The 13,514-nt window shown below is 41.5% G+C and overlaps 1 protein-coding gene across 1 annotated transcript; it reads left to right on the top strand.

The window, feature by feature from the left end:
• Nucleotides 1–3,874: 3,874 nt before the first annotated feature.
• Nucleotides 3,875–13,144, top strand: LOC146331148 (scavenger receptor cysteine-rich domain-containing protein DMBT1-like). Its single transcript, XM_084742942.1, has 15 exons — nt 3,875–4,184; nt 4,504–4,824; nt 5,150–5,476; nt 5,796–6,116; nt 6,412–6,768; nt 7,088–7,408; nt 7,734–8,054; nt 8,358–8,708; nt 9,034–9,358; nt 9,697–9,901; nt 11,362–11,513; nt 11,584–11,589; nt 11,624–11,860; nt 11,956–12,115; nt 12,234–13,144. Exons 1-15 carry the CDS (start codon nt 3,875–3,877, stop codon nt 12,354–12,356), a joined length of 3,837 nt encoding a protein of 1,278 aa, XP_084599068.1. The 3' UTR covers nt 12,357–13,144.
• The last annotated feature ends 370 nt before the right edge of the window (nt 13,145–13,514 follow it).

The following is a 13,514-nucleotide window of genomic DNA, read 5'->3' as shown; positions in this document are numbered from 1 at the left end:
TCGCACACTGGTTTTAGTGGTTTACAATAACATAAACAATACTAACAATACTGATCTCTTATTTAGACTAAAAAAGAGCATGAGAGAAGCAATCTACACAGGTTGTGCTGAAGCATATTTCCTTAGGTCCTCAAAAACCAGTATTGAGAAATGTCTTATGGGACATCAGATGCCCCTTCATAGAGAGCAGGTGCACAAGAGGCGGCCAGTGTTGGAGCACATCATAGATGTGGTGAAGCTCCTTGGAAAAAGGGGTTTGAGTGTACATGCTTGATGATGACACAGTGGATCATGGCAACTTTTAAGAAATTATTCTGTCGCTTTCAAAATACGATGTTAAGGAACACCTCACACTCTGCATAGAAAAGTGTAAGAACATACACCAGTCTGGGTCCAGAGGAGGTAGAGGTTCTTTAGTTACTCTCCAATCCAAAACAACTGTCAATAACATTATGACGATCCAACACATAATGAAGGTCACCATCACAACTCAAGTCCAGGAATCTGGTATGTTCTCTGTCCAGATTGGGGACATCACAGCCCAAGATCAGTGCTCTGTCATTATAAGATATGTGACAGACATTATTCATGAGAGACTTGTTGCTGTAATTAAATGTGAGGCATCCACAAAGTGTCAAAGCTGTGAGTGAAGTGCTGGCAAACATGAACCTGGATGTGAAGCAGTGCACTGGAAATTCAACAGATGGGGCCTCCAGCATGCAGGGCCAATATAAAGGCCTCTCCACACTGCTCTCAGAAAAGTCCCCTCATCAAGTCCATGCGTGGTGATATTCACACATCCTCAGCCTTGTTTAAGCAGACACAACACAGTCTGTCTTGGCAAGTGGTTCTCCTTTTTTCTCTGATGAATAACATTGCTGTTTTTATCAGAGATTCCTACCAGAGGATGTCCATTTGGGAGAAGGAAAGCAAGGACCCTAGACACAGATGTCTTGCTCCAACTGTAGAGACACGCTGCTGGGCAAAAAACAGTGCTTTGTCAAAGGTATTTGGAGCTTTTGGAAAGCCAGATGGAGCCCTGTATGTTGATGTCATTCACACCCTTTCAGCCATTCAAGATGGACAGAACATCAATACCACTACTCGGGTCAGTGCACGTGACTACATTGCACAGCTGCTTAAGTATGAAACAGTGCTTACAGCTCAGCTCTTCCTCCAGATTTTTCAGATCACCTCACCAGTCTCAAAATATCTACGGACAAGTGGCGTGGACATCCTGACAGCTCATTGGATGATTGTGTCTGCAGAAACACAGCTGAAAGGAATGTGACTGACACAGAAACATTGTTTAGAATTGATGTCCACAATCGAATCATGGATACAGTCGATGAGAGCAAGCAGCAGCAATTCCTCAAAATGACACCTTGTGTGCTGATTTGGCTGTTCTGGACCCCAAAAAACTTCAGCCAGGTAACATCATATACTAGTGGTTTCCCAGAGACAGCACTCCACGATCTGAGCAAATGTTTGCTACCATTTGATGACAGTGACCAATTTACAGAGCGAACTCCTCAGTCTGGCAGGACAGTGGGATAAGTTAAAGACCCCTTTATTTGAGGAATATACAATTAAGAAAACAAAAGAGTGACAAAAAAAGTCTTCACACTATTAAACAACTATTACAGACTAACTATTTTAACAAACATAAAAAATATTACACGTTCCACGTTTAAAGTCCATTATGTTCTCACAATCTATCTCTGTGTCAAATTGAATAGGAAATCTAAGGCCAAAGAGCAGCTACTGTAATTGTTGTAAAAGTATCTTGTGATTATGACTTTTAATCTCATAATTATGACTTTTTATCTCATAATTATGACTTATGGCTTACAAGTGTTGCCATAATCATTTTACCTCAATCTGATATTACAGCAAATCAAGCTATGCCTACTAAAGATGAGAAGTGTGATAGTTCCAATAAATACATATCATATAGTCTCCAAAATATAAAACAGAGTATGAATCAGGACGTATAAGCAGTCTGAGACTTGTTGAAAGGCCAGGATAAATGATATACGTAAATGGGTGAATGATTTTGTTCTCATGTTAACAAAAGGTCTAATACAAACTTGTTGTTATCACATAATAGGCACCTGTAGCAGAAAATCCACGTTTAATTGCAGTGTGTGTCCAATCATTTGAGCACACTCACACACTTGGCTAACACTTGGGAAAATGTGAATATCTTGATTTCAAGTGTCATTGTTGCCCCCTGATCTGCCACCGCCCCTGACTCCTATAAAATGCGCAGTTGACTGACGGAGGCAGCACAGACTTGTAGCTCACAGGACCTCTCATCTCCAGTGAGGACAATTGTCTGTCTCCCACCTGGAAAAGGTAAGTTAAAGATGCTGATCATAATGGGGGCAGTGGTGGTATAATACATTACATTTTATGATATTCATGGAAATCAATCATCTTTTAATCTAATCTATTTCTTGCCCTTAAAAATTTGTGAATGGTAGCATAATTTGCTAATTATGTGGATTTGTATTTACAAATGTGCTGCTTTGGCGCCTTTTCAGCAAGTTTGTATCTTATTTCCTGAATTTAGCCCATGAAGAAGATGATGTGGATTACACGGTTGCTCCTGCTTGTGCAGATTTTAACAGAATGGAAAGGTAAAGTTTTTGACACACAGTATTACCCCACTGGGTTACACATTAAGCAGAAAAAACAATCCTTTGCTTAGAGCTATATAGGCACCATCTACAGGGGGCATTGGGTTTTATGCCCTACCAAAGTGCCCCCACCAACCCTTAGGCAAAGCAGGAAATAATGCAGAAAAATACCATAGACTAATGCATTTCATGGAGTTTGAAAGGACCAAAAATACAGTCATAGCAGGTGGTATGTTATTCTTAATATTTAATTTACATGATGAGACGTAGAGTTAGTTTAGTCAGGCTTATGTGTACCAACTGAGTAACCTGAGTGCTTTAATTAATTAGTTAACAAGCAAAAAGCGCCTTGAATTCAAACACTTCTGACCACAAATACAGGTAATACAGTAACATTTGGCTCTACCATCTAAATCAAACACTGGCCTTTCTGTGCAAACACTTTAAAAAATTAAACAATGCAAAGTGTGCTGCACTGTAAGGAGGGATGAAATGCACTGGACTGAGGTTTGCTGCCACATTTGGAATCTCAGACAAAATTCCAAGTGAGTGAAAGCATTTTAAGAGTTTTGTTTTTCAACTTGTGTGACCATTAAAAAAAGTTCGAGCTACATGCAGCGTGCCAATTTTATATTATGTTCATTATAATATTGATTAAAGTTAAAATAGTGTTCTTCTGCCCCTGTGACTATTAATGCCATCAGATAATGCACTAAGAGGCTCAGGTTTGGAACCAACATACATCCTTTCATTTTTGTGAAAAAAAAAAAAAAAAAAATGTTAAACAAAAAACTGTTACTCATTTCTATATTATATAATATACATAATATAATCTTACATCACAATGTTAACAGTATTATAATACAAAAGACAACACAGATAACTAACATTAAACTAAGACAAGATATAATTTCCAACAACACAATCAAAGTCAATGCTGGGCTAAAACCATATAATTTACAGGATCCACCATGCTCTGTAGACAAGATGAATATGTGAACATATTAGTAAGTAATATTGAGTGAGTATGACGCATTTATGGATGTTAATGACTTAAGTCAACTAGCACCAGTACAATTACACTGATGAAATGGGGCTTCATACCAATATTACTTCTGTAGTTGCAACCTTCTGTTACCATAAAACAGATTGTGCTTTCACATAAATAAGAAATTGTCACGACAGTTGCAACTTCTTCAACCACACCTGCTCCAACACCACCGAGTCTTGCAATGAGGCTGGTCAATTCTGACAGTACCTGCTCTGGCAGAGTGGAGATCTTCCACAATGGTCAATGGGGGACGGTGTGTGACGACAGCTGGGGACTGGATGACGCCCAGGTGGTTTGTCGACAGCTGGGCTGTGGGAGGGCTCTGTCAGCAACACGAGTGGCACATTTCGGAGAAGGCACTGGACCAATCTGGTTTGATGATGTTCATTGTTCAGGAAGTGAGTCAATGATTACAGACTGCCAACATCGGGGACTTGGCTCCCACAACTGTGTTCACCTGGAGGACGCTGGTGTCATCTGTGAAGGTATGTGTATTGATACAGTAAGCACTGGGAAAATCTATGTATTTCGAAACTCTTTATCATCTATATTGGTGATATCCTTCACCACAATGAGATAAATATTCAAAACAGGCAGTCATTGGTGTTAAGTCAAATTTGTGTTTCCAAACATAGTTAAAAGGCAACTACAAGGATTAAATGAGCAACTACAGCTATACTGATGAAACAGCTTTCTTTCATTAATACTGGCAGCAGAGCAGCCTTTGCTTGCCATTTGGGTTAACAGAGATTTTTTCTTTCACTTAAATTGGCACGGCAGCTGCTATTTCTACGACCACATCTGCTCAAGCACCACCAAATCTTTCAGTGAGGCTGGTCAACTCTGACAGTAACTGCTCTGGCAGAGTGGAGATCTTCCACAACGGTCAGTGGGGGACGGTGTGTGACGACCGCTGGGGACTTGATGACGCCCAGGTGGTTTGTCGACAGCTGGGCTGTGGGAGGGCTCTGTCAGCAACGCGATTGGCACATTTCGGAGAAGGCACTGGACCAATCTGGTTTGATGATGTTCATTGTTCAGGAAGTGAGTCAACGATTACAGACTGCCAACATCGGGGACTTGGCTCCCACAACTGTGTTCACCTGGAGGACGCTGGTGTCATCTGTGAAGGTCAGTATATTTGTACAGTGAGCACTGGGAAAATCTATGTATTTTGAAACTCTTTATCATCTATATTGCTGATATCCTTCACCACAGTGAGATAAATATTTAAAAAAGGCAGTCATTTGTGTTAAGACAAATTTGTGTTTTCAAAAATAGTTAAAAGGGAATCATAAGGATTAAATTAGCACCTACAGCTATACTGATGAAACAGCTTCCTCTCATCAATACTGGTAGCAGAGCAGCCTTTACTTGCCATGTGGGTTAATGTAGATTTTTTCTTTCACTTAAATTGGCACGGCAGCTGCTGTTTCTACGACCACACCTGCTCCAGCACCACCAAATCTTTCAGTGAGGCTGGTCAACTCTGACAGTAACTGCTCTGGCAGAGTGGAGATCTTCCACAATGGTCAATGGGGGACGGTGTGTGACGACAGCTGGGGACTGGATGACGCCCAGGTGGTTTGTCGACAGCTGGGCTGTGGGAGGGCTCTGTCAGCAACACGAGTGGCACATTTCGGAGAAGGCACTGGACCAATCTGGTTTGATGATGTTCATTGTTCAGGAAGTGAGTCAATGATTACAGACTGCCAACATCGGGGACTTGGCTCCCACAACTGTGTTCACCTGGAGGACGCTGGTGTCATCTGTGAAGGTATGTGTATTGATACAGTAAGCACTGGGAAAATCTATGTATTTCGAAACTCTTTATCATCTATATTGGTGATATCCTTCACCACAATGAGATAAATATTCAAAACAGGCAGTCATTGGTGTTAAGTCAAATTTGTGTTTCCAAACATAGTTAAAAGGCAACTACAAGGATTAAATGAGCAACTACAGCTATACTGATGAAACAGCTTTCTTTCATTAATACTGGCAGCAGAGCAGCCTTTACTTGCCATTTGGGTTAACAGAGATTTTTTCTTTCACTTAAATTGGCACGGCAGCTGCTATTTCTACGACCACATCTGCTCAAGCACCACCAAATCTTTCAGTGAGGCTGGTCAACTCTGACAGTAACTGCTCTGGCAGAGTGGAGATCTTCCACAACGGTCAGTGGGGGACGGTGTGTGACGACCGCTGGGGACTTGATGACGCCCAGGTGGTTTGTCGACAGCTGGGCTGTGGGAGGGCTCTGTCAGCAACGCGATTGGCACATTTCGGAGAAGGCACTGGACCAATCTGGTTTGATGATGTTCATTGTTCAGGAAGTGAGTCAACGATTACAGACTGCCAACATCGGGGACTTGGCTCCCACAACTGTGTTCACCTGGAGGACGCTGGTGTCATCTGTGAAGGTCAGTATATTTGTACAGTGAGCACTGGGAAAATCTATGTATTTTGAAACTCTTTATCATCTATATTGCTGATATCCTTCACCACAGTGAGATAAATATTTAAAAAAGGCAGTCATTTGTGTTAAGACAAATTTGTGTTTTCAAAAATAGTTAAAAGGGAATCATAAGGATTAAATTAGCACCTACAGCTATACTGATGAAACAGCTTCCTCTCATCAATACTGGTAGCAGAGCAGCCTTTACTTGCCATGTGGGTTAATGTAGATTTTTTCTTTCACTTAAATTGGCACGGCAGCTGCTGTTTCTACGACCACACCTGCTCCAGCACCACCAAATCTTTCAGTGAGGCTGGTCAACTCTAACAGTAACTGCTCTGGCAGAGTGGAGATCTTCCACAACGGTCAGTGGGGGACGGTGTGTGATGACCACTGGGGACTGAATGACGCCCAGGTGGTTTGTCGACAGGTGGGCTGTGGGAGGGCTCTGTCAGCAACGCGATTGGCACATTTCGGAGAAGGCAGTGGACCAATCTGGTTTGATGATGTTCATTGTTCAGGAAGTGAGTCATTGATCACAGACTGCCAACATCAGGGACTTGGCTCCCACAACTGCAGACATCATGAAGATGCTGGTGTCATCTGTGAAGGTATGTGTATTGATACGGTAAACACTGGGAAAATCTATGTCTTTTAAAACTATTTATCATCTATATTGGTGATATCCTTCACCACAATGAGATAAATATTCAAAAAAGGCACTCATTGGTGTTAAGACAAATTTGTGTTTCCAAACATAGTTAAAAGGCAACTACGAGGATTAAATGAGCAACTACAGCTATACTGATGAAACAGCTTTCTTTCATTAATACTGGCAGCAGAGCAGCCTTTACTTGCCATGTGGGTTAACAGAGATTTTTTCTTTCACTTAAATTGGCACGGCAGCTGCTATTTCTACGACCACATCTGCTCAAGCACCACCAAATCTTTCAGTGAGGCTGGTCAACTCTGACAGTAACTGCTCTGGCAGAGTGGAGATCTTCCACAACGGTCAGTGGGGGACGGTGTGTGACGACCGCTGGGGACTGGATGACGCCCAGGTGGTTTGTCGACAGCTGGGCTGTGGGAGGGCTCTGTCAGCAACACGATTGGCACATTTCGGAGAAGGCACTGGACCAATCTGGTTTGATGATGTTCATTGTTCAGGAAGTGAGTCAACGATTACAGACTGCCAACATCGGGGACTTGGCTTCCACAACTGTATTCACCTGGAGGACGCTGGTGTCATCTGTGAAGGTACGTGTATTGATACAGTAAGCACTGGGAAAATCTATGTATTTTGAAACTCTTTATCATCTCTATTGGTGATATCCTTCACCACAATGAGATAAATATTCAAAAAAGGCAGTCATTTGTGTTAAGACAAATTTGTGTTTCCAAACAGAGTTAAAAGGGAACCATAAGGATTAAATTAGCACCTACAGGTATACTGATGAAACAGCTTCCTCTCATTAATACTGGTAGCAGAGCAGCCTTTACTTGCCATGTGGGTTAACAGAGATTTTTTCTTTCACTTAAATTGGCACGGCAGCTGCTGTTCCTATGGCCACACCTGCTCCAGCACCACCAAATCTTTCAGTGCGGCTGGTCAACTCTGATAGTAGCTGCTCTGGCAGAGTGGAGATCTTCCACAACGGTCAGTGGGGGACGGTGTGTGACGACCACTGGGGACTGGATGACGCCCAGGTGGTTTGTCGACAGGTGGGCTGTGGGAGGGCTCTGTCAGCAACGCGATTGGCACATTTTGGACTTGGCAGTGGACCAATCTGGTTCGATGATGTTCATTGTACAGGAAGTGAGTCAATGATTACAGACTGCCAACATCAGGGACTTGGCTCCCACAATTGTATTCACCTGGAGGATGCTGGTGTCATCTGTGAAGGTCAGTATATTTGTACAGTGAGCAATGGGGAAATCAATATGTTTCTAAAGTCTACAACATGTAGATTGAAAATATCCTTCTACACAATGAGACATATGTATGTATATATAAAAATAGTGTTGATTTGTTTTCAGATAAATCTGTCTTTCCAAACATAGTTGAAAAGAAAATATAAGGATGAAATGAGCAACTACAGCTATACTGATGAAAGAGCTTCCTCTCATTAATACTGGAAGCAGAGCAGCCTTTACTTGCCATGTGGGTTAACAGAGATTTTTTCTTTCACTTAAATTGACAAAACAGTTGCTGTTTCTACGACCACACCTGCTCCAGCACCACCAAATCTTTCAGTGAGACTGGTCAACTCTGACAGTAGCTGCTCTGGCAGAGTGGAGATCTTCCACAATGGTCAGTGGGGGACGGTGTGTGACGACCACTGGGGACTGGATGACGCCCAGGTGGTTTGTCGACAGGTGGGCTGTGGGAGGGCTCTGTCAGCAACGCGACTGGCACATTTTGGACTTGGCAGTGGACCAATCTGGTTCGATGATGTTCATTGTTCAGGAAGTGAGTCAATGATTACAGACTGCCAACATCGGGGACTTGGCTTCCACAACTGTATTCACCTGGAGGACGCTGGTGTCATCTGTGAAGGTCTGTATATTGATACAGTAAGCACTGGGAAAATCTATGTATTTCGAAACTCTTTATCATCTATATTGGTGATATCCTTCACCACAGTGAGATAAATATTCAAAACAGGCAGTCATTGGTGTTAAGACAAATTTGTGTTTCCAAACATAGTTAAAAGGCAACTACAAGGATTAAATGAGCAACTACAGCTATACTGATGAAACAGCTTTCTTTCATTAATACTGGTAGCAGAGCAGCCTTTACTTGCCATTTGGGTTAACAGAGATTTTTTCTTTCACTTAAAATGACAAAACAGTTGCTGTTTCTACGACCACACCTGCTCCAGCACCACCAAATCTTTCAGTGAGGCTGGTCAACTCTGACAGTAGCTGCTCTGGCAGAGTGGAGATCTTCCACAACGGTCAGTGGGGGACGGTGTGTGACGACCACTGGGGACTGAATGACGCCCAGGTAGTTTGTCGACAGGTGGGCTGTGGGAGGGCTCTGTCAGCAACACGACTGGCACATTTCGGAGAAGGCACTGGACCAATCTGGTTTGATGATGTTCATTGTTCAGGAAGTGAGTCAATGATTACAGACTGCCAACATCGGGGACTTGGCTCCCACAATTGTATTCACCTGGAGGACGCTGGTGTCATCTGTGAAGGTATGTGTATTTGTACAGTAAGCAATGGGAAAATCTATATATTCCTAAACACTACAACATGTAGATTGAACACCTCCTTGTATACACCAAGACATAAACAACAAAGTCATAATTAAAAGGGAACTTTAAGGACTGAATAAGGAATTACAGCTATACTGATGAAATGGCTTCTTTTCATTAATACTGGTAGGAGAGCTGCCTCTATTTGTCATGTGGATTAACACAGATATATAAAATCATTTTAACTTCTTAGCTGGACAGTTTTAATTTAAGTTTAGATTTTGACACAGGTTTTAAGGTTCATACAAACCCATTTTTTCTTTTCTTTTTTGATTTAGACAGCCAGTCTCTACTCCAGGACTTCCTGCTTGTTTGCGCCCGTAATCAGATTGAAGTTGGTGTGCGTTTGAGCAGCCTGATGTCATCTGGTTTGAATGCATCCTCTGGTCACCTGGCAGCCCCTTACTGCTCCACATACAGAGCGCGTGATAACATCATGTGGTACCAAGTGCCACGTCAAGCTGGCTATTGTGGAAACGTATTAACGGTGAGATTAGCTACATTTTTAACGTCATTATTTATTTAACAGATAGCAATTAAATTTGAACACCCCAATGCACAAAGTAGACATATGTTAGCTCCAATCAAACCGTGTCTATGGGCCCTTTTTAGACCATCTAAAATTGTGGTCTTTTATTGTATGAACTTCGACTGTGTGTGACCTTTTGGATTTGTCGAAGAACGCAGAACATTAGATCCTAACAATCTTGTCGTATTTAAACAATCAATGATGTTACAGCTGCTGTGAGTAAATGGCACAGTGTCTCTCTCTTATGCACACATGTTTAATTGACCTGTTGATCAACTAATTTACTATGTAGATGCATTACTGTCTGACAAATGCTTCCTTTAAATAGCAAACAAATAGTGATTTTAGACCAGGTTTTGTTGGCCAATGACACAATCCCTTTCTGCTGCCTCAAGATAGTAATGCACCAGCATCATGCCTGACTGCAGCTCAGACCAACACACCCATGGTCGCACAGATGGGTGCGAGTGTATTTGCTACCTACACAATGTGGGCGGTGGGCGAGAAAATACCAAAAGTGTCAATCAGAAAATAGCAATGACAGCTGTGCTGTGCGCCGCTTTGCACCAGGTGAAAGATAGAGCCCTTTGTTTTTGTGTTCAACTCAGCCACTGACTGAACTCAAAATTCACCAGAAATCAAATTCTTTTTGTTATTTCCCTCCCGTCTCTCTCCTTTCCCCTCATGTCTCTGTTCATTTATAAAGCAAATTCATAAAGCCCCTGAATAAGCACAAATGCTTAACTGAAACTGAAACATTTTAACTGCTGCTGACTCATTGCATGTCTGTGTTAAATTGTGGGCAAATTTGAATCCCATTCCATCTTTCCAGTTGCATTTTATACCACTGATGTGTTTATTACATCTATAGCCTGTGTCTGCCTGTCCTCACCAGAAAATCCTGGTCATCTGAGCAAGTAGCATATTTATGTTTGTTGTTAGGCAGAAATGCCTAGTTAGTTAGTTAGTCTAGTGCCATAGTTATGTTGACAGGAGAAGCATAATGGGCGAGAAAAGTTCACACATGAAGGAGGTGGACTGGAGGGATGGTTCAAATAAACACCAAAAGTAGACCAAGGCTCAAGTTATTCTGAGTTTTAAGATACTTAAGTTTTGTAATGTGTGTGACTTCTGTCATATTACCTCCATCACTTATATCACACATGTGATATATATAACATACGTATGTCACATGACTTAGTATTAGTTCAGCCCAGTAAGCCTGTCATTGCCAGTCACTGGCAGTCAGCCTATTCTTTAATGTAGGTATAAGGGTGACTTATCCTCAGAGGATAATTCAGGGTTCTCCAGACAAAACATGGTTTCTCTAACCTCTTAGTCTCATGCTGGGTTGTGCTTGAACTCAAGATGACTTGATTAGATAGCTTACTGGCCATAAATTCATTTTTTTCTTCCAGACCAACTACACCCATGCCATCTACTCCAACAGCTTGTTCTTCTACCCTACAAGTAACCATTCTTTGCTCCTACCTGAGATTATTCCTTTCTCCTGCGCCTATCCTTTGGAAACCAACACCAGCCTGAACTCTGCAATCAGACCCAGACTATCGTGAGTCTTCTATTTTTGTCCTTGATGATGACAACATCATTAATAGAAGCACATCACCGGAAGGATGCAGAGATACGTAACGGTCTTTCTTAAACATTCTTTTTTAACAGCCGTGGCCTACAGGGGTCAGGTCCTGCAACCACAGCCTACATGCAACTTTTCCGCGACTCCAACTTTGCATACAGTTACCCACTGGGTCCGGTCACCCTGCCTGTGGGCTCAGCCATGCATGTAGGAGTGTTTGTGGCTGACAGGGATCCAAGCTTCGCTGTTGTTCTGCAGGACTGTTATACCACTCATTCCTCAAACCCTGACGACCACGTGCGATACTATCTACTTTATAACCGGTAGGCTTCTCTCCTAATTTAAACAGACTGGAATGTAAAATGTAAAAAAAACTCTACGGTGATGTGTAATGGTCCTAATGACTCATCTTTGCCAGTTGCCCTGCCGACCCTCAACATGTGTCAGTGGTTGAGAACGGCCTGTCCTACCGTGCTCGTTTCTCTGCCCTGCTCCTCCCTCTCCAGGGTGACAACCCATCCATCTTCCTTCACTGCACCCTAAGGCTGTGTGACAAGAGGAGCACAAACTGTGTTCCAGTGAGTCAGACACTCATCCTCTCACTTATTCCAAAGAATCACTAATCAATGCTAATCAATGCAAAGACAAATGCTGGGTATCAGTCTCTAATCAGTTTTATCCCCTCTTTCCTCAAAGTTTTGCACAGGGAGGTCAGATCGCTCTGTTCCCAACACAGACAAACTTCATTACGTCACCATTGGACCAATCAACTGTGAGTATAAAATACAATCTGTAACAGAGTTGCTGTCTTTGTACTGAAAAGTATGTGGAAGTTGTGACCATGTTCCTGTTTCCTTTCTTGATTCTTAGGGGGAAATGACAAAGTGGTGGACTGAGCTGATAGACACTGCAAAATCAAGCACACACATAGCTATGATGTTATTTTTTTCAGATATTTTATCAATCTCTTCCTTCATCTGCAACAATCTGGTTTTTGGCCAAAATAGTCCATGGAAACTGAAAATTGTTACTTTATTGAAAATGTAAAATGCTCCTTGGATGTGAATAATGTCATGGGGGAAATGTTTCTTCACCTAGTTCAAGGTGTTTGACAGTCAGCCGTGGCATTCTCCTGTCTAAGTTGTCTACATTTAAGTTGTCTAACTATGAAATTGCTGAAATGAAAATTTCTTTCCTGTAATATTTTTGTTTCAGTGTCAGCCTGATATGTATTCATATTCATGCACAGAGCACATGCATACATGATCCATGATTATTTACAAAATAAACTGTTATGGCAGTAAGACGCTGCCTTACTGTGAAGACAGTGCAGCTGACAACAGTCAACAATAAGTCATCTCATTATTTAGAATAAATCTGCTGTCTGTCTATAGATGAATAGGGTAGACCTACGCTACTGTATCTTAGCATAAGTCATAATAGTGGTAACTTTCTAAGGTGGGACGTGGTATAAAAAGTTTGATAAACATTTGTATAAAAATTCAATTTAATCATCATCAATCATCATCATTATTAATACAGCATATATGGTAGTCTTAATTTTTCGATTTGTTTTAGCTAATTAGAAAAAACAGTTCCTTCTCTGAGCCTGGTTCATTTATACTGAAACAAAATGGCAGTGTGAAAAACATGATTAAATTGTGATGGGATACGAATGAGTGCTTGATTTTTTTAATTATAATTTTAAAATATGTTCAAGTAGTGAGGTTAAAAGAAATGTTGCCTTGCCTTCCTAACACAAAAAGAAGATATGCATGAGAATACATCTGGGATAAGATACTTCATTAGGATATAGACAGACAGTAATTATGTTTTTTGTTAGCTATTATGCCTTCTTATGTCTCTGTTTACATGTTCATATAATTAGGCTATATAGTATGATTATTTTTGACGCTAGTAGATGTGGATTGACAGGTATATTTCAAGCTTTGAAACATTAACCTTCCTATTTGCATA

This window comes from Lutjanus erythropterus, chromosome 2 (genome assembly GCF_056507025.1).
Source record: "Lutjanus erythropterus isolate fLutEry1 chromosome 2, fLutEry1.hap2, whole genome shotgun sequence".
Classification (NCBI taxonomy): Eukaryota; Metazoa; Chordata; class Actinopteri; order Lutjaniformes; family Lutjanidae; genus Lutjanus; species Lutjanus erythropterus.
This window is presented reverse-complemented; position numbering and strand designations above follow the sequence as displayed.

Coding starts and splice junctions, on each gene's coding strand:
- LOC146331148 (XM_084742942.1), top strand. CDS start 3,875: ATGAGGCTGGTCAATTCTGACAGTACCTGCTCTGGCAGAGTGGAGATC. Junction 5,477..5,795: donor TGTCATCTGTGAAGGTATGT/GTATTGATACAG, acceptor CATCTGCTCAAG/CACCACCAAATCTTTCAGTG. Junction 7,409..7,733: donor CGCTGGTGTCATCTGTGAAG/GTACGTGTATTG, acceptor CACCTGCTCCAG/CACCACCAAATCTTTCAGTG.